Source organism: Conger conger, chromosome 7, assembly GCF_963514075.1.
Source record: "Conger conger chromosome 7, fConCon1.1, whole genome shotgun sequence".
Lineage (NCBI taxonomy): Eukaryota > Metazoa > Chordata > Actinopteri > Anguilliformes > Congridae > Conger > Conger conger.
Window position 1 is genome coordinate 60,497,029 of NC_083766.1, and position 21,572 is coordinate 60,518,600.

General features: G+C 39.3%; 3 protein-coding genes across 3 annotated transcripts; all 3 read right to left on the reverse strand.

Annotated features, from left to right (window-relative positions):
• Nucleotides 1–6,742: 6,742 nt before the first annotated feature.
• Nucleotides 6,743–8,666, reverse strand: LOC133133511 (olfactory receptor 2A2-like). Its single transcript, XM_061249613.1, has 2 exons — nt 7,860–8,666; nt 6,743–6,775 (listed from the first exon to the last, which is right to left on the reverse strand). Exons 1-2 carry the CDS (start codon nt 8,664–8,666, stop codon nt 6,743–6,745), a joined length of 840 nt encoding a protein of 279 aa, XP_061105597.1.
• A 2,542-nt stretch (nt 8,667–11,208) lies between these two features.
• Nucleotides 11,209–12,392, reverse strand: LOC133133512 (olfactory receptor 8G17-like). Its single transcript, XM_061249614.1, has 3 exons — nt 12,277–12,392; nt 11,739–11,928; nt 11,209–11,229 (listed from the first exon to the last, which is right to left on the reverse strand). The coding sequence occupies exons 1-3, from the start codon at nt 12,390–12,392 to the stop codon at nt 11,209–11,211; spliced, it is 327 nt and encodes a 108-aa protein (XP_061105598.1).
• Nucleotides 12,393–16,129: 3,737 nt separating this feature from the next.
• On the reverse strand, nt 16,130–20,034 carry LOC133133514 (olfactory receptor 1361-like). The gene is made up of 2 exons (XM_061249615.1): nt 19,234–20,034; nt 16,130–16,180 (listed from the first exon to the last, which is right to left on the reverse strand). Exons 1-2 carry the CDS (start codon nt 20,032–20,034, stop codon nt 16,130–16,132), a joined length of 852 nt encoding a protein of 283 aa, XP_061105599.1.
• Between the last annotated feature and the right edge of the window lie 1,538 nt (nt 20,035–21,572).

Here is a 21,572-nt window from a genome sequence, read left to right on the forward strand (position 1 = left end):
TTCAATTTATACAGTTTGAAGAGAAAAATATTGACACTGCAATTTTAACAGATTAATATTCATTTTATTTGCTTCCTGTAAAGGAATAATGCAGACTTGATAAAATGTGCTAATCCATTGATTTGGAATTGAATGGGTAATGTTTCCACTACATTTGACATATTGAACTAAAAGCCATAAAAATTATTAGCACTTTATTCACTTTTTAACGCATTGCTATTTATTTGAACACAACTGTAGAAGGTTTTGAAATTGACGAAGTTGTCTTCATAATAATTCGTTGTCGTGGTTTGGTCATATTTGCTGGGGTTCTGCTCTATTCACAGACGATCACAAAGGTGCATTTGAGCCTATTTACAGTAAGTTGACTGAAAGACTGAGAACAACGCCATCAGCAATTCGCGTGTTTATTTTCATGTTGTGTTAATCTTACTGCAGGGCATGTAGCCGATAATTTTACTGGATCATTTTCATTCCAGCCTCCTGGATTCTTGGTAGAAAAGGCTGATTCACCTATTTTATTGACCCTTACATTTCTTACAGGATGTTCATAAAACTAAACTCACAAAAACTATGTAATTACCGACAAAGTAGAATTAAATATATCAGAGGAATAACTTTTCAATCGATTAACCAGCGAAAACAACTTTTGAGGCTTATATTCATGACTAAAACTCCATTAAATGATATGTCTTATTGAGAAAACCTTTCCAAGGATACATGTAACTTTTGCACTATTCTGCTGCTCTTCCAGTGGCTCTCAATCTCGGTCCTGCGGTCCTGTGTGCTTCTTCTTTGTGCTACAGCCAAACTTTTGCTATATAATTAAAGTTGATGAACACTTGTTTAAGTTTCATAATTTGCAGTTAACCCCATTAACCCAATGCAGGTGTGGCTCATCACCATTTGCTTTGTTTATTAATTATGTATTACCTTCCAGGTGGTTAGTTCTCTTTTTTATCAGTTAAATATATTCCCGTCTTTTTTCTAATCGTTTACAATATCACACAAGGTGAATATGGGACTTTTATTCCTCATGGTATGTACCGCTTTTCTGGCATAGCGTGGCTTTAGAGAAAGCATAGCCTAATCCCTAAAACAGAAAAAGTGTCTAATATAACTGTTGAGTAAACACTGGGCTTGCCAGGATTGAGTTTGAAAACCACTGCACTGTTCCTTCAACTATATAAAAACAGTAAATTACCGTATTTGTAGATTACATCCAGTAGGCGTATATGATTCTTAAACCAAGAGCTCGCATCATTTAATTACCGGGAGACGTTTTTTTCAGATTTCTCAGGTACTTTTTAATTTGCTCCAATATCTCTTCGGTTTTTAGAGAGTAGATGATTGGGTTTAGAAGTGGAGGAATTGAGGTAGCCAAGGAAGTGTTAATAATTCTGGTGTCCGTGTCAATGTTCGCATTGGCCCAAGCCACGATATAAGTAACATAAAAAGGAATGAAATATATAGCAACCAATATCAAATGCGACGAACACGTTTTAAACGCTTTCCACCTACCCTGCGACGACTGTATCTTCAAAATGGCGTAAATTATGAAAATGTATGAGACACCGATGAAGCCAAAAGGAGCAAAGTACAAGGCTACAGTGGTAAAACTGGCCATAAACCAGTTCTTAGAGTAATCACCGCAAGCGATCAGAAAGACCGGTCCGTGATCACAAAAGTAACTGTTGACAATAGTCGATTTACAATACGCCAGTTGGGGAATCAAGGCAACCATCACCACATCAATGATAAGTGGGATTGACCAAGCCACAATAATAACCAGCATCATTTTACTGTTTGTATTTAAAACATTGCTTCGTAATGGGAAACATATGGCGATTAGTCTGTCGTAGGCTAAAACACAGAGAGAAAATGATTCCATTGATGCAAAGTAATCGACGAAGAACATTTGTGCTAAGCAAGGGTTGTAATACACGAATTTTGAATCAAAGACATACATATGGACAGCTTGGGGAATGAGAGCGGAGCTGAGACTAATGTCCACCACAGCCAGGCTGAACACGGCCATGTACTTGGGCGTGTGGAGGGTTTCTGCGAAGCATATGACTAACATCAAGATTGCATTTGACACAAGTGTCAGGACATAAACAACCGCCAGAAAAATAAAATAATATTCTCCATTTTTTAGCGCGTAGAAACCTCTGATGTAGAATCCGGCCGGGCGGGTGATGTTACTCAAGTCTTGCGTTGTTGTCTCCATTGACATCCGGCTTTACTTCTGTTTTCAATCTGAAGTACAAAAAAAAAATATTTCCTTTGAGTGACACATAGGCTATTAAGAATATTATTTTGTTTGCATTTTGTTTGAAGTACTAATGGCACAAAAATAGTCTATTAGCTGATCGTGTTAGCCAATAGGTAACTTGCTTAAGGATATCACCTTTAAGGGTCGAACATATTCCTTTCAAGAAAACTATACATACTTGTTAGAAGGGATGAAACGCAACGTCAGGGCAGCATGTACAGTCCAGGCTGAACTCTGAAGAATGATCCGCACAAGTCATACTTTTATAGCCAGTGCGGGAGGACAGGCAGGATGATAATACAACTCTTGGGGTTCACCTAGCCTATGTGATCAACTAGTTAACTTTGTCTATTGCACAAAAGCTGCAGGATAATTAGCCGTATTTGCAAGCCGCGTCTCTTGTGGTGCAATTAAATAGGCATTTTCTTAATATAGATGTTACATAAAATGGCTCATCTCTCCGAATGCGGTGTTTATCTGAAGTCTAATTCGGCTCAGAAATTATCCTGTCCATATCCTTTGTCGGGTTCAATCTACTGGCATTTCCGCATGTGCATGACCCACGCTTGGTTGGGGTGCAGAACCATATAGACAGAGGTTTGTGTGTGTGTGTGTGTGTGTGTGTGTGTTTGTGTGTGTGTGTGCGTGTGCGTGTGTGTGTGTGTGCGTGAGTGCGTGAGTGTGTGTGTGTGTGTGTGTGTGTGTGTGTGTGTGTTTCCCTTTTCAGTCACTGCCCATTTTCAGCCTTATCTCTTCACACTGTATGTCAACTAGTTGTATCCCCTGCGGGAGTACCCAAAACTATTGTCACTTGTGCATCACCTGTCTAAATTGTCCTATTGTTCTACCTTGCATATTAATCTAGGGCTAACACATTTGCATTCGTATTTATCTCGGAGGTGCAGTCGATTAACTTAACTATATATTTTTTGACATGTAATACCTGGGCATATTGACCGTGTCTTTTTACCATGTATCATCTGCTTGATGTTCGGGGCTGCTGAGAACTGATTATTTATGCGAATTACACCTTATCCGACCTGTTTTGTCGTTGTTGAAATGACCGTTGGTATACTTCTTATTGTATTTTGCATAAAGGCCCCTGATAAATGAATGTAATGTAACGTAATGTAAATGTAATAAAAACTGCAATGTCTGTAGTTCAGACTTCTGACCATGGTCCTGAATGTGGCCCAGGCTTTGTGTAAAAGCAGGGCGGTCTCCCGGGCGCCTGAGATGCATCTCTGTTCAAATAAAATGCTGCATTCTAAATGAATCTAAATAAAATAATCCAGATTCCAACCTGCCCACCAGGTTAAAAATGTCAACCTGATTGCTGCTGTCAATTGAAAAAGATCTGTTTTGACGTCAATGCTGTAAGTGTGGCCAGCAGTACATCCTAATTCAGTTTTTTTAACCCATTGACAGCACATCTGCCTTGTGTTGACAGGTTCTTGACTAACACTGTCACCCACTGTTCCGCCCCGTCTTAACACTGAGCCTTAGGTCAACAGTGTAATGTATTTGTGTAATGTAATTGTATATTTATTATTTTTCAAAATTCACATCTGGTCCTCTGTTTGTTCTTTCATAGTTCATTGTATTCGTTTTCCCCTGTGTCGTAATGTATTCTGAGCCCGAGTCACTCCCCTGTCGGGTAGTTTCGGAATTTTCCGGTTTCCCACGATTCCTTCCAAGTCTCGTTTTTCTCTTACTTCCTGCTTTCCTCCAGTTATATTTGTGTATGGCACTAATCTACTAATAACTACTAACATAGATTTTATACAGTTCTAAATAATATTAACACACTAATCGTCTGTCTAACTAACTTACTAACAGTCACTAGTTTTAGGTAATAGTAATTTAATCACATTAACTAAACAAATTAACTCTACCTCTTTTTTGATACTTCTCTATTACTCCACCTCTCTGTTCTATCTCTACTTGCTTGCCTTGATTCAGTGAAGTGTTCGCACCTGTTCTCCCCTATCACTATGTCCCTTAATTCTGTGCAATTGTGTACTCCCTACTCCGGAGCCGTTTGTATTACAAAGGTGTGTTTGTGATTCCAGTCCTCGTTTTTGGTTCCCCCTCATTATTGTATGATTACCCGTTCATGTTTCTCCCCTGATGTTTATTTGTGAGATAATTTCCACTCCCTTGCCTCACACACTTTGTTTTGTCCCTTTGTCGAGGACCCGGCCCTAGGCCCCCCTGATGAGAGATTGACGGGGGATGGGTTAGGAAGGAATGCATTGTTAACCCCTCGCACACGCCATTGAGGTGGTAGCAAGAACGCCCGTAAGAGGAAAAATATGCGGTTCAGAGATAATGAGCAGCCCTACTTGTCAGCGAAGGAGTCTGAAGTCTGACTGAGGCCATGCATAGAATGTGTTCCAGCATAACCTTGGAGGAGATTCAACATGCTGAGCAAGCAGTCGGGGAATACCCCAACCCTACAGGGGAGGAGCACAATGACCTGGCTAAAGCAAAAAGATAAGGAAAACGGAAGGGATGTCAATACCGAAAGAATATTAAGAGGCTTTAAGGGCCTTCCTGATTATAATCTGATCATTTATTGGATAGATTCAAAGGACTGACTGTAGAGGAGTTGGGGGATGATTTACACTCAGCTATTGGCTGGATGTCCTTTGTAGATCCCTTAAAGCACCGCGGAGAGGGGCACCTGAAGAGTGTGTTGAGATGGTGAAGGGCACTAACTTCTGGCTTGTATGAAGTCAAAGTTTGGAGAGAGTCCAAGGAGAGATTATGACAGGGAGACAAATACCAGTGATGAATAGGTTCATTAAAAAATTACATAAGAGCTAGTGTTTTTCCACTCGTATACTGAGATGGTGGAAACTCCCAACCGGAGGGGCACATGAGATAAAGTATTGGGGAAATTTCCTTTGAGGTATGAGAAAATGACAGTGAGACAAACAATAGTGATGAATATGTTCATTAAAAAAGTTGCATAAGAGATAAATGTCTTCCCATTCGGTATATTGGGGACATTTCTTATCAAAAAAGGTACACTTTTATACGAGCTAAGGATATATAAGGAGTGAGCTTTTAGAAGTTAAAAAAGCAGGAAAAAAGAAGGTTGAAGAAAGAAAAAAAAGCATCTTAGAATTTTGCTTCAGAAGATATCTATGGGCTATTGAGGAGAGAGCAACGCAAGACAGCTGTAGTCAAGCTGGAGTGGCGCGCTCCCTCTGCGCGCCACTCCAGAATCTGGATATGGAGAACAGAGTGATGTACGCAGTGCAGACTTAGCCCAAGAGTTGTGGCAACAGAACTGATGTCGAAAGAGCAATGCAGAACAACTATAATCAAGCTTGAGTGGTAATTATAATCTATATTACTTGTAGAAGTAGGAAAAGTAATACATAGAAGTAATACATTATAAGTTTCCTTTTATTTTTATGTCTTTTATTTTTCATTAAGGTACTATGTAAGGTAAAAAAATGTAGAGAAGTTTTTAGAGTTTAGATAAACATAATATTCTAGGAATAGTTTCTTTTAAACGTCCAGAAGGGGGAGCTATAGGATAAGGCTAAGGCCAAAGAGGATGGGTATTTGAGGGGTGTACCTTGAATTTTAACATCATGGTGGAAAGGTAAATTAGAAAGAGCTAAAGGGGTATATGTAACTTGCATGTGATCAGCAACCTGAAAGATGATATATATCCTGTAAGCTGTATAACTCTATTCTTTTGATTGATTATAATAAAGTATATCTTATTACAATCATATGTGATAAAGGTTCTTTTCGAGGAATACAGTGAATACAGGACATCGTATACCAGATTTGCATCACACCCTTCACTTCGAGACTGGGCTGGAAGTTCAGTAGAACTTACCAGGGCTCCAGAACGTTCGGAGTACTTAAAGAAAAAGAGAGTTTGTCCCCGAGACACCTCATGTTGAGGTACTGCTCAGGGGAATGTGAGGTCTGAGCTCGGCAAGGGGTCCGTGGCTCACGACACCTTTGTGCATTTAAACCCTGGTCTCAGTTGTATTCCTTGTCAGAATGTTGATTACAAGTTTGACTTATCCATTCTGTTTTGTCTGCCTTGTTGATTTTTGGTTTTTGATCTACAGTCTGTTTTTTCGACCACTCTCTTGCTTTGCCCTTTTGTACCTTTGCATTACTGATCATCTGGATTTTTGACTTTGGACTGTTTACTCACTATTCTTTTGCATCTCGATTTTGGCATTGTTTGTTCTCTTATTTAAATGGCTTTTGATACTGGACTGAATAAACAACGATTTCTAAATATCCCCTGGTCTGCTTTTGGGTCTCCTGAACAGTACATTACACCCAGTCCCACAGGCTGAGTGAACAGTTGCATTAATTTGGCATCTGGCAAGAACACCCACTTCCAGCAAATGTTAAAAATGACTCATAGTGGTATTTTAAGGGGGCAGCCACATTGACTGCATATGCACATATGCATATTGCAAACTAGCCAATCTGTAGCAAGATAGCGATTTCAACCTGAAACCCAAACACAAATCACATACTCCATCAGGTGGTTAAACACTCAGCTAGCCACCTTTGCAATATCTTACGTGCTATTAAAACATAGGACAGTGTGGAACATTAGGAAAGCTTTGTGTGTGTGTTGGTGATTGGCTTATGATTTGTTCATAAAATTTTGCTAAATGCTTCATGCACTTAGTACATGTTTGTATATTTAGCTAAGTGATTTATACATCTTGTTGAATATTTAGCTAAATGTTCTATGCACTTAAATATTTCTTTAAATTTAACTTAATGCTTAAACATTTAATTAAAAGTCCAAAAGCACTAAATAATGAAACACTTAGCTTACAATATGGTAATACATTCAGGGGAAATTTCTTAAATGTGAACAAAATGGGATATTTTGTTTAAATGCGAGGAAGCTGCATTATGAACAAAAAATAAATAATAATAATAATAATAATCATAATAATAATAATAATAATAATAATGCATTTAATGCAGCATTTGGCATACCATAGAACACTTTATTCTGTAATAATATATCAATAGTGACGGGGCCACCATTCTTGACAGCCAAGAAGTGCAAGCGGTGAATTACATTTATTTGTCTAATTTTATTAGCAAAGCTGAAATTGTATAGTTCCCTTATCAACCCTCTCCCCCTCCCTCTTCCTTACACATAGGCCTACATACATGCTTGTTTGCAAACACATACAAACATGCACAAACTAATCTTCTGCAACAATACAAATGCAATACAACCACACTACATAGCAAAACATAACTTAGATAACATGTCAACTTGAATATGTATCTCCACAAGCATTGCACACCAATTAATGTATAGTACATCTACATTACAGATTAAAAAATATATGTTTTGCATATTATTTTTCTTGTTGATTTTTTATTATTTTATTGTTTATTAACTGTTGGGAAAAGTTTTTATTTTCAGATTTCTCAGGTACTTTTTAATTTGCTCCAATATCTCTTCGGTTTTTAGAGAGTATATAATTGGGTTTACAAGTGGAGGAATACAGGTAGCTAGGGACGTGTTGATAATTCTGGTGTCGGTATCAATGTTCACATTAACCCATGCCACGATATACGTGACACAAAAAGGAACGAAAAATATAGCAACCAACATTAAATGCGAGGAACACGTTTTAAACGCTTTTAGTCTTCCCTCTGACGATTTAATCTTCAAAATGGCGTTAATAATAAAAATGTATGACACAGCTATGAAGCCAGAAGGAACAAAGTACAAGGCTACAGTGGTAAAACTGGCCATAAACCAGTTTTTAGAATAATCGCCGCAAGCAATCTTAAAGACCGGTCCGTGATCACAGAAGAAGCTGTTGACAATAGTCGATTTACAGTAGTTCAATGGGAGAATCAAGGCAGCCATCACCACATTTATGATAAACGGTATTGTCCAAGCCACAGTAATAATCAGCATCATTTTACAGTGGGTATTTAAAACACTGCTTCTTAATGGGAAACATATAGCGATGATCCTGTCGTAGGCTAAAACACAGAGAGAAAATGATTCCATCGATGCAAAGTAATGAACGAAGAATATTTGTGCTATGCAAGGGTTGTAATACACGAATTTTGAATCAAAGACATACATATGGACAGCTCGGGGAATGAGAGCGGAGCTGAGACTAATATCCACCACAGCCAGGCTGAACACGGCCATGTACTTGGGCGTGTGGAGGGTTTGTGCGAAGCATATGATTAACATCAAGATTGCATTTGACACAAGTGTCAGGACGTAAATAACCGCTAGAAATATGAAATAATATTCTCCTTTTTTTAGCGCGTAGAAACCTCTGATATAGAATCCGACTGGGCGGGTGATGTTACTCAAGTCTTGCGTTGTTGTCTCCATTGACATCCGGCTTTACTTCTGTTTTCAATCTGAAGTACAAAAAAATATATTGAAAAAAAATGTTCAAGTTCAGAGCACTTTCGCATTTCCTTTGAGTGACACATAGGCTATTAACAATATTGTTTTGTTTGCGTTAGTAAGGCCTACATGTAATATGTCTGTAAGCGTCAATGTCGACCATATTCCTTTCAAGAATACTCTATACTTACTTGTTGGAGGGGCGAAATGCAATCCAAGTGCACGATGCACAGTCCAAGCTGAACTCTGAAGAATGATCCGCAGTAGCCATACTTTTATAGCTAGTGCGGGACGGCAGGCAGGATGATAATACAACTCTTGGGGTTCACCAACCTGTATCAACTAGTTACCTTTATCTATTACATAAAAGCTGCAGCATAATATGTCACATCTGCAAGCCACATCTCTTGTGGTGCAATTAATTAGCCATTTCTTAATTGAGGCGTTATATAAAATATCTCACATGTGTCTGAAGTGTAATCCGGATCAGAAATGATCCTGTCCATATCGTTAGTCGGGTTCAATGAACAGGCATTTGCGCAGTGTGCATGACCAACGCTTGGTTTTGGTGCAGAATCACACAGGACAGGAGTACAGTCCCTCCTGTTTTTGCAATACACTGAAAACATTTGGGGTTGAGATGAAAAGATGGACACAAGACAATAGTTCAGAATTTCAGCTTTTATTTTCTGGTATTTACAACTAGACGTATTAAACTACTCGTAACATAGCAATTTTGCTGTCAGACCGCCCAATCTTTTGGTAAACAAAAGTATTGGAACAGAGAGTATCTAAGTAAGTAAGTAAATGAAAGTAAATAGCACCTCATATTTGGTAGTATATCCCTTGCTTGCAATAACTTCATTTTCTCACTTTTCTATGTTTCAAAATGCCTTATCTTTTCTCCCAAAGACAGCTCTCTGGTCTTCATGTTGGTTTATCTTTTCTAAGACCAGTGCGGTCTTCAAAGTAAAAACCCAAGGCTAAAACCAAGAGCAGACATCCAGAACGATTTATTTAAACAATCAATCCAACAGGACACATCCGGGTAACAAGAAACACCTGTCTGTCACATGTTCCAATACTTTTGCTCACCTAAACATGAGGTGGTCCGGTACAAAAGGTGATATGTTCTAAGTTGTTTAACCAATCTTGATAAAAATACCAGGAAAGGAAATATGAAATTTGGATATTTCATCACAAGTACATCTTCTGACCTCAAACACAATTGTCTTCAGTGTATAGCAAAAAGAAATGAATTGGCCTTGCTGTTGCAATACTTTTGGAGGGAATTGTATTACTCATTCATTCAATCATTATCCGCTTATCCCAGCATACATTGGGTGAAAGGCAGGAATACACCCTGGACAGGTCGCCAGTCCATCGCAGGGCACACACACCATTCACTCACACGCTCATAGCCACGGTCAATTTAGACTCTCCAATAAGCCTAACCTGCATGTCTTTGGACTGTGGGAGGAAACCGGAGTACCCGGAGGAAACCAACGCAGACACGGGGAGAACATGCACCGCACAGAGAGGCCCCGGCCGACGGGGATTTGAATCCAGGATCGCCTTGCTGTGAGGCGGCAGTGCTACCAACTGCACCATCCGTGCCTCCTGGAATTGTATTACTTTCTATTAAACACATAAGTCAGTATGTAACATTAGGTAAGTTTTGTGTGTCTGTTGGTGATTGGATTACTATACAAACACACATCTTTCTTTTAGTTTTTTGTTTTAGTTTTTTGGAAGCACTATTTGTTCGTACATTAAGCTCAATATTTATGTAAATGCTTCGTACACTTAGTACATGTTTTGGATAGCACATACAATATTTATGAATATCATTTGAAAGATAATATATATGGAAAAGTGTTTTATTTCCTGAAACCTGAACAAATTTGATATTTTGGAATAAATGGAATCACTGAACAGTTTATTTTTTTCATTTATTTTTATTTTTATGTCGAACACATTTGAGACTCACATTTAGGACAAAAAGTCAATAAAACTGCGTGCTTTGAGGAAACTTTTCCAACGACACATGTATCAATGTAGGTACTTTTCCAGTGGATCTCAATCTCGGTCCTGGGGTCCCCTATGCTGTTTTTTTGCTAAAGCCTACCTCTTGCTTAATTCAAGTTTTTGAACACGTGTTTAATCCCCCCGCTAATCCCTCAAAAATTGATTTATCAAATAAAAGAATGAGAAAAGAATAAGAATAAGCAATAAGTTTATTCAAAGTCTGCGATTGTAGTTATGGTTGGAATGAAACTCGGCATACGGGTCGTGCCTCAGACTGAGTTTGAAAACCACTGCACTGTTTCTTCAAATATACAGTGTGGGCCATACCTATTTGGACAGTTTGCTATTTCTTCTCCTTTGGTTCTGTACTCCAGCACATTGGATTTGAAATGGAACAGTTAATATGAGATTAAAGCGCAGACTGGTACCTTTTATTTGAGGGTGTATACATCAATATGGGACGGTCCGTGGAGGAATGACATCATTTTTTTACGTAATCCCTTTATTTTACGGGCCCAGTGTGCTGGAATGCAGAGGCAAAATAGCATACATTTTGCGACTGATCAAATAGTTATGGATCTCACTGTATAAAACAGCAAATCATCATCCAGTCAGTTGTATCCTATATATCCAGTAGGCCTATATCACGGGTGTCAAACTCCAGTCCTGAAGAGACGCAGTGTCTGCTGGTTTTTGGTCTTTCAGCGAGATTAATTTAATTAAGTCTTTCATTGGGTAAAGAGTCCACGCACCTTGTTCTCAAGGCTTTAATTGGCTACTGATTGAAAGGAAACCACAAATAGCAGCATTCACTGCGGCCCTCCGGGCCTATATGATTATTAAATCATGGACTCACATCATTTATCAACTGCTGGGGAAAGTTTTTATTTTCAGATTTCTCAGGTACTTTTTAATTTGCTCCAATATCTCTTCGGTTTTTAGAGAGTAGATAATTGGGTTTATAAGTGGAGGAATACAGGTAGCCAGGGACGTGTTAATAATTCTGGTGTCCGTATCAATGTTCACATTAACCCATGCCACGATGTAGGTAATGTAAAAAGGAACGAAAAATATAGCAACCAACATTAAATGCGAAGAACAAGTTTTAAACGCTTTCCACCTTCCCTCTGACGATTTAATCTTCAAAATGGCGTTAATAATAAACATGTATGAGACAGCTATGAAGCCAGAAGGAGCAAAGTACAAGACTATAATATAAATACTGGCCATTAACCAGTTTTTAGAATAATCACCGCAAGCAATCTTAAAGACCGGTCCGTGGTCACAAAAGAAGCTGTTGACAATAGTCGATTTACAATACTTCAGTGGGAGAATCAAGGCAGCCATCGCCACATCTATGATGAACGGAATTGTCCAAGCCACAATAATAATCAGCATCATTTTACAGTTGGTATTTAAAACGCTGCTTCGCAATGGGAAACATATAGCGATGATTCTGTCGTAGGCTAAAACACAGAGAGAAAATGATTCCATCGATGCAAAGTAGTGTACGAAGAATATTTGTGCTATGCAAGGGTTGTAATACACAAATTTTGAATCAAAGACATACATATGGATAGCTTTGGGAATGAGAGCGGAGCTGAGACTAATGTCCACCACAGCCAGGCTGAACACGGCCATGTACTTGGGCGTGTGGAGGGTTTCTGCGAAGCATATGACTAACATCAAGATTGCATTTGACACAAGGGTCAGGACGTAAATAACCGCTAGAAATATAAAATAATATTCTCCATTCTTTAGCGCGTAGAAACCTCTGATGTAGAATCCGGCCGGGCGGGTGATGTTACTCAAGTCTTGCGTTGTTGTCTCCATTGACATCCGGCTTTACTTCTGTTTTCAATCTGAAGTACAAAAAAAATAAAAATAATAATAATAATAAAAACAGACAGAATATTACTTTGTTTGCGTTAGTAAGGCTTACATGTCATATGTCGCTGAAAAGAATCGGACAAAAATCATCTCCAGAACGTGCTAGCAAATAAGGATATCACGGAACTTATTGCAATCTGTAAATGTCGAACATATTCCTTTCAGGAATATTCTATACTTACTTGCTGGAGGGAGGAAACGCAACGTCAGGGCAGCATGTACAGTCCAGGCTGAACTCTGAAGAATGATCCGCACTCGTCATACTTTTATAGCCAGTGCGGGAGGACAGGCAGGATGATAATACAACTCTCGGGGTCCGCGTCTCTTTTGGCATAATTAATTACCCCTTACTTAATTAAGACGTATGTGAGATTCCCTTTTCAAATCTATTGCCACTTGTCTATCACCTGTGTTAATCTTCCAGCCCTCTCGTTGTACTCTGAATTGTAATGTAGGCTCTCACATTGACCGTTTCTATGTCATACTTACTGACTTGCTCTATTTACCATGTGTGCTACATTTGATGGTGTTCTGCGCAAAGGTCTTCGACAAAATCAATTCTCTCATTATAATGACCAGGGCCGATAACAACGTTTTAGGAAGACTCGAAAGGTTTCTATAAGTTGTTTACTTTTCTACGTGTGTTCTCCGAACTATCACTTAGGCGGTTACTTAAGGGATAGCTTCTACGTGCGACCTTGCTAGGCCCATCGACTCGCTCTAAGATCGAGTATGCACTCCATGCATCGACTGTTTGACTGCGTTATGAGAGAAAGTAGTGTTATTTATTAATAAAAAACTTCAGGAATACTTAAAAATACTGCATTTATCACGACTGGTGGGAACGTATTAATAGAATTAAAAACTTACAAACGAAATTATCCAACCGCAGGCTATATATAATCTTCGCCAAATAATATATACGGTAAGTGATACGGTTTGTGGCCACCCCATCTAGCAATACGCCTTCTTTGGCATGTCCTGTTTTATTTACATTATTTTAATATCTTTGCTATGGTGCTTCAAATGACTTTGCAGAGGCACCCTCACATGACTGGTGCAATTCACTAGTTTCTCTGATTAGCTGACGTTTTCAATCAAAGCGCACCTACAAGCAAAACGTACCAACACATACTATATGGCGGAAAAACAAAGAAATAAGTCCCCCGACAGCCTCACAGCAAATGAACTGGAGATATTGTTAGATGTGGCGCTGAATAAAGAAACATTACTTTCCAGTTTTAGGACTTCGGTGTCTAACAAAACAAAGAAAGAACTATGGTTAAACATCGCTCCAGTCCACAGAGAGAGTGGGAAATCGTAAGTTTATGAATATCATTTAAATGGTAAATGGCAGGCATTTATATAGCGCCTTTCTCCAAAGCGCTGTACAATTGATGCTTCTCCATTCACCCATTCATACACACACTCACACACCGACGGCGATTGGCTGCCATGCATGGCCCCGACCTGCTCGTCAGGAGCATTTGGTGGTTGGGTGTCTTGCTCAGGGACACTTCGACACAGCCCGGGCGGGGGATGGAACCGGCAGCCCTTCGACTGCCAGACGACTGCTCTTGCTGCCTGAGCCATGTCGCCCCATGCAATTAGGCAACATGTTCAATAAAGTGCAACATGCATCCTTCGTAATGTACAATTTTATTCGATATATATGTAGAATTATTAGTGTACATATTGCTTAACGGATTGAGATGTAACTAAGAGCAACAGCTGATTTCAGAGGCTTGCGGTTGTAACAGTGGTGGCCACTAGCGGAGTGACAACATCGCTGAAAGACCGCTAAGAGTGGTCCAGACCAGCCTTACGAAAGTACAACGTACAGAAGGTATACTTAGCTAAGAACGTTTCGGGAAACACGCTGAAACGTTAAGGCAGAGCTTAACGTACAACTTACGAACGACGTCGCGTTAAGAAGGCTTCGGGAAACGCAGCCCAGGTATGAGCGGGTATTTCCAAGAAGAAAAAAGGTGTATGTTTCGTCAGAAAGAGTTCAATACTTGCACGCACGCAATGGACAAACATGAACCGGAGAGGCGTAGGCCGTCTCCAACATTCATAATAAAAAGCTGTCTTAGGCCTACTAATAACATGCATAATTCTACATCTGATACATGTTTAATATTTAAGCATATTGTTAAATATAACAAAGTAAATGATTGGTTATGCCTCTTCACATAGCGTGCTGGATGTGTACACAGTGTACACAATGCACACCGATCCTTCCACGTTACACGAACAGGTTCTAAATCAGAAATAATTGTTTGGTCACAGAGCTTAGACCACTCCGCTCAAGCCGTACCGGCTGAAACTGTCAAAGGATGGCGAGTGTATGATTTGTAAGCAAGGTATCATCGGTACCACCTAATACATGTTCTGGGAATGCCCAGTAATCTCTCAATTCTGGTAAAAAAAATATGTCCCAAATCATCGGGAATCCAGTTCCCATGTCACCCTCGCTGTCTTTTAAATTATGATTCAATTATGCCCTTTACTGCCAGTAACCGTAGACTATTGTTGGCAGCATTCACTGCGGCTAAGAAGACTATTCTTCGGGCATGGTTTTCTCCAGATATTTCTTATATAAACACGTGGTCGTCATATCTCCAAACTATTGCTACTTCTGAAAGATCCTCTGCAAGATTAAATGGTGCTTCTGTGAAGACAGTTAAGTCATGGACCACAATTATCGGATCCATTCGAGAGCTGCTAGTGTAACAGTGTATTTATGTTTTGTGTGTGTCTACAGGCTACGATTTCGATCACTTTTTGCCTATGTATATTATGTATGTAGGGGAGACCGGGGCTTGTTGTCACATGGGTAAGTTGTCACACTGTTAATATTTTCACAACCAGAGGGCGCTACTTAAAAGTGGAATACTAGTTTTGTGCCTCTATATGGTCTGATGTCATATCCTGTCTGGGAAAACCTGAGCACACTGTAAAGTGAGGCGAGCACATATTTCCCATTTTTCACATTAAAAAGTAAAAAATATCAACTTGATGTTTTGTAATAATCTTCTTCTAGTTAAAAATCTTAACAATTATACATTTGCACTTGTTAGAGGAGAGAATAGTGTATCTTGTTACACTTTAGCTAATGTCCTGCTTTAAGCTAATTTTAAGATATTGCTAACATTAGCAAACATGGCAGTTTGGGACAACTTACCCGCTCATGGGGCAACATGTCACGTGTTCACGCTCACTATTTAAATGCCTATAAGTCTGTCCTGAAACAAGATATGAAAATGAAATGAATACAAAATATATGCCTGAGACTTTTTAACAATATGATGTATTGATCCCAAGATATATAAAAGAGTGTAAAAAGTGTGACAACATGCCCCGGTCTCCCCTACGTATGAATAGATCTACGTTGTATTGTATTCCCAGTCATGAAGTTCCTTTATTTTTTGTACTGTATTTTATGTTTGGCAATAAAACATTGTTCACAAAAAAATAATAATAATTGCTTGGTCTTCTTTGGTCATTTTTCAAGATTCACGATGAAGCACCTACTCCGGCTCCCTGGCGATAACACGGACGTCTGTTAATGGCTGCAGTGCCTGCCATGTGTGTGAGAGAGGGAGAGTAATAAACATGCACACAGATAGACAGACAGACAGACAGACAGACAGACACACACACACACACACACTTCAATGCTATGTTTCTGTTCTGGTTTAAGTGCATGCCTGAGACCCACAGGGTCGGTGGTTCAAGCCCTAGTGTAGCCAAGATAAGGTCCGCACAGCTGTTGGGCCCTTGAGCAAAGCCCTTAACCCCACATTGCTCCAGGGGGGATTGTCCCCTGCTTAGTCTAATCAACTGTGAGTTGCTTTGGACAAAAGCGTCAGCCAAATAACATGTATTTGTTTTCTGGAGAGGTCTGACAGAAGACTTGAGAATTTCAAAAATTTAGTATGTTTATATAAGCTTCAACTTTTTCAAATTTTACCCCATCTCATCAAATTAGTGTTAGCTGGAGGATACACCGCCCACACCCCGTCCCTCGGCAACACGCCTTCTTCAAGCCGTCTCGTCTCATGCTCGTGACCGTGATTCCGAGGCGTCCGGGGTGCTGTTGTATGCGACGATTCACTAACCCTGCCAGGTCCCTCCCTCTGGAGCAGCGAGCCAATTATGCCATGAACCGGCCAAACTTGGCTTTTGGCGGAACCGGGAATTGAACCCCGGTCCTCGGTGTGCAAATAAGCTTCAACTTTTTAAAACATATATGTATATATGAGCACTTTATTAGGAACACCAGTACACCTACTTATTCATGCAATTATCTAATCAGCCAATCATGTGGCAGCAGTGCAATGCATGAAATCATGCAGATACGGGTCAGGAGCTTCAGTTAATGTACACATCAACCATCAGAATGTGGAAAAATTGTGATCAAAGTGATTTTGACCATGGAATGATAGTTGGTGCCAGACAGCGTGGTTTGAGTATCTCAGACACTGCTGATCTCCTGGGATTCTCACGCACACTAGTCTCTAGAGTTTGCAGAGAGTGGTGCAGAAAAAAATACAGTGAGCAACAGTTCTGCAGGCAGAAAGGCCTTCTTAATGAGAGAGGTCCAAAGAGAATGGCCAGGCTTGTCAAAGCTGACAGGAAGGTGTCAGTAATGTAAATGACCACACATTACTACAGTGGTATGCAGAACACACAACACACAACACATCCAATTGGATAGGCTACAGCAGCAGAAAAGAATAGGTCTAATAGATACCTAATAAAATGCTCAGTGAGTATACAACTGCTGTTGTTCATTTTGGAGATGATTGGGAGGGTGGGCTTGCATTCTGTAGTCATTGTTCATGGGGATTGTTGATAACGGGGGTACCGGCAATCGCGTTCCAGATCCGCCATGCTGGCCCTTTGATGAAGTTATATTTGGTTTTGAATTTTAAATGAAAATACATATTCACAATAGTTCTGTCCTTATTTTTTTGAAAAATCCAATGTGACAACTGATCAAACATAGTGGGACAACTTACCCACTGATGGGTCAGGTACACATCCTCTACTTAACTGTCCATAGCTCTGTACTGAAATAAGATACACAGATGTAATTGATTCAAAATATGCTCCTGAGACTTCGTTGTTTCATTTTGTATGATTTTTATTCCATTGTGATATATTGCGCCTGAGAAATGTAGAAATGTGTGGAAATTCTGATCTTGGGTAACTTTATTTTACAGCCCGCTAATTACCTAGTATGTACTGGGTAAATACACAGCTATTTGTTTAACAACTTTGATTTCAAGGGTAAGTCGCCAAAAAAATCAAAATAGTTACCCAATTAGTACCTGGTACCTTTATCGCAGTAAACACGTGGTAATTAACGGCCTGAAAAATAAAGCGTTATCGATTTACTTTTACATGTGCCTGAGACTTTTACACAATACATGTAAATGCATGCTTGCGTGCACAAATACAAATGTACACACACAAACTACCCTCCTTCAACAATAAAAAGGCAATGCATACAGCAGCAAAGATATAGTTAACTTTTTGAAATAGCTTAGGATATATCATCTCAAATTTACGTCTCTCAACAACCATTGCACACCATTTTCATATATTTGTTCATAGTCCTGTGCACTCCAAGATATTCTTTTCCAAAATGATGACAAGAAAATTCTGGTCACTATAACTCAAGATTTGAAAAAGAATCGTTGACGAATGGTTTAAATGACATTTTCTGCGGTTCTCCACTGCTAAAAGACAATTACAGCCGTGCGTATTTGAGGCTAAGTGTGAATGAAAGACTGAGAACTTTGTCTGCCAAGAAAGTAGCAACATAGTCTGCAATTCGCGTGTTTCTGTTTCTGTTATGTTGATCTTGACTGCTGGATCTATCAGTAGCCTAACGTGGACCGTTTATTCATATTTAAGAAGTCTCCTGGACCTATTTCCACTTCCATTATATTTGTTCTAGGATGTTCCTATCAACAGTGTAATCTAACGATAAAGCAGAATGTAATCTATCAGAACAATTATATAAAATTCTATTTTGTTTCTACGGTCTTTTTATGTCTAACCAGAGATGTTAGGCTTATATTTATGAGTATAAACATTCATTAAATGATGTGAGACTTGGGGGAAATTCAAACGATACATGCAACTATTGCACTCTTCCAGTGGTTCTCAATCTCGGTCATGGGGTCCCCTGCGTGTACTGGTTTTTGCTTCTGCCAACCCCTTGCTTAAAGGCTCTGTTCCAAAAAAAACTTGTTTAATAAAGAAGAAAACAGTTTATTAAAATTCTAGGTTGAAATTGTGGGTGGAATTAAAAGCAGCATACTGTACCTCAGGACTGAGTTTGAAAACCATTGCACTGCTCCCTTCAATATATATGAAAACAGCAAATTACCATACAGCCACTTCTACCCAACATCCAGCATGCCTATGCGATTGTTAAATCAAGAGATCACATAATATATTAGCTGCTTGGAGAGGTTTTCAGATTTCTCAGGTACTTTTTAATTTGCTCCAATATCTCTTCGGTTTTTAGAGAGTAGATAATTGGGTTTAGAAGTGGAGGAATTGAGGTAGCCAATGAAGTGTTAATAATTCTGGTGTCAGTATCAATGTTCACATTAACCCATGCCACGATATAGGTAACGTAAAGAGGAACGAAAAATATAGCTACCAAAATTAAATGCGAAGTACAGGTTTTAAACGCTTTCCACCTTCCCTCTGACGATTTAATCCTCAAAATGGCGCCAATAATAAAAATGTACGAGACAGCTATGACCACAGAAGGAGTATAGTACAAGGCTACAGTGACAAAACTGGCCATAAACCAATTTTTAGAATAGTCACCGCAAGCGATCTTAAAGACCGGTCCGTGATCGCAGAAAAAGCTGTTGACAATAGTCGATTTACAATACGCCAGTGGGGGAATCAAGGCAACCATCACCACATCTATGACAAGTGGGATTGACCAAGACACAATAATAACCACCATCATTTTACAGTTGGTATTTAAAACGCTGCTTCGCAATGGGAAACAAATAGCGATGAGTCTGTCGTAGGCTAAAACACAGAGAGCAAATGCTTCCATTGATGCAAAGTAATCGACGAAGAACATTTGTGCTAAGCAAGGGTTGTAATACACAAATCGTGAATTAAAGAGGAACGTATGGATGGCTTGGGGAATGAGAGCGGAGCTGAGACTGACGTCAACCACAGCCAGGCTGAACACGGCCATGTACTTGGGTGTGTGGAGGGTTTCTCCGAACCATATGAGTAACATCAAGATTGCATTTGACACAAGTGTCAGGACGTAAACAACCGCCAGAAAAATAAAATAATATTCTCCATTTTTTAGCGCGTAGAAACCTCTGATGTAGAATCCGACTGGGCGGGTGAAGTTACTCAAGTCTTGCGTTGTTGTCTCCATTGACAGCTGGCTTTACGTCTGTTTCCTATCTGAAGTAGCCTACAAAACAAATACAAAAAAACAGACAGTTCACGTCACGTTCCACTTAATGAACACCGTTAACAAAATTGAAAAAAAAGTATCACATTTTCAAAACTAAATTTAGCGGGATGTTCAACTTAACAGAATTTTTTGATTTCAGAGTGACACTTGAGTTGTTAAGAATATTATTTTGTTTGCGTTATATATATATTTTGGAAATCTCAAATTTGTAAGCCTGGAAAATATTCGAAAGAAAAAAACGTTTCGGAATGCATTAGCCAATAGGCTACTGGCTGAAGAATGTCACAAATTTATCTTATTAGTTACACAGATCTCCAGTGTAACTTATTGCAATATAATAGGTAAAATATTAGTCCAAATGTTGAGCATATTACATTTCAAACTCTTTACATACTTGTTGGAAGGGATGAAACGCAACGTCAGGGCAGCATGTACAGTCCAGGCTGAACTCTGAAGAATGATCCGCACAAGTCATACTTTTATAGCTAGTACGGGACGACAGGCAGGATGATAATACAACTCTTGGGGTTCACCTAGCCTATGTGATCAACTAGTTAACTTTGTCTATTGCACAAAAGCTGCAGGATAATTAGCCGCATCTGCAAGCCGCGTCTCTAGTGGTGCAATTAAATAGCCGTTTTCATCATAGACATCTAATATAAAATTGCTCACATGTATGGGTGCTGTGTTTATGTCTGAAGACACTTGAGTTGTTAAAAATAGGGTTTTCAGTCAGCTTCCTGAGATTTATTATTTGATTCATCTTAACGAAAGCCCCCAGTACCAGTCGATACAAAACAACCAAGTAACATCCATTATCTGTCACTACATTTTACTTTAGGTATTTTCAACATAATCATCCTTCTAATAACATCCATCGCTGCTGCGAATCCCGGAAAGCGTGATTCTGATCTTGTCTGACCATAACAGCTGGAGCTGGTTCCCCTGAACCCCGAGATACGATGCCTGTTGGTCCGGCTTCTGCTGTCCACGGTCCTGAATGTATTCCCGGCTTTGGGTGAAAGCAGGGCCGTCTCCAATCTTCCAAAGACCCCTTTCTGATAAAATAATTGCTTCAACAGCAAAACAAATAACAAATACCTTCCAAATAATTCTAAATAAAACTTTCAAATTAGAATTCATGTATGCAAAAGCTCCACCTTTAATACATCTTATGGATCCCTGAAAAAAACCTCCCTGAAAAGCTTCTCATGATTGCAGTTGTATTGTGCCAGGGCACTGAAGGAAGGTGGTTGTCCTGACATATGGAAACAGGCCTTCAGGAGTAAGTCAACATGGGGCAGAAAACGGCTGTTGCAGTGCTCTCTATGGGTTAAAAATTTCAACGTGATTGCTACAGGGTTTTTTTTTTTACCTGCTTTGACATCAATTCTGAGGACAGCAGCTCAACCTAGTTGAAAATCGCGACCCGTTGAGAGCACTGCAAGAGCAGTTTTCTGCCTTGTCTTGACAAATTATTGATTAATACTGCCACC

What these genes read in the sequence shown, in the direction of transcription:
- LOC133133511 (XM_061249613.1), bottom strand. Translation starts at nt 8,666, where the DNA reads ATGTCAATGGAGACAACAACGCAAGACTTGAGTAACATCACCCGCCCA. An exon ending in TCACGTATATCGTGGCATGG is followed by an intron (nt 6,776 to 7,859) that starts GTTAATGTGAAC and finishes TTTGGGTTTCAG; the next exon opens with GTTGAAATCGCTATCTTGCT.
- LOC133133512 (XM_061249614.1), bottom strand. Translation starts at nt 12,392, where the DNA reads ATGTTAGTCATATGCTTCGCAGAAACCCTCCACACGCCCAAGTACATG. An exon ending in ATTCCCAAAGCTATCCATAT is followed by an intron (nt 11,929 to 12,276) that starts GTATGTCTTTGA and finishes GTTAATGGCCAG; the next exon opens with TATTTATATTATAGTCTTGT. An exon ending in TTACCTACATCGTGGCATGG is followed by an intron (nt 11,230 to 11,738) that starts GTTAATGTGAAC and finishes TCTGCATTCCAG; the next exon opens with CACACTGGGCCCGTAAAATA.
- LOC133133514 (XM_061249615.1), bottom strand. Translation starts at nt 20,034, where the DNA reads ATGGAGACAACAACGCAAGACTTGAGTAACTTCACCCGCCCAGTCGGA. An exon ending in TTACCTATATCGTGGCATGG is followed by an intron (nt 16,181 to 19,233) that starts GTTAATGTGAAC and finishes CACACATGGCAG; the next exon opens with GCACTGCAGCCATTAACAGA.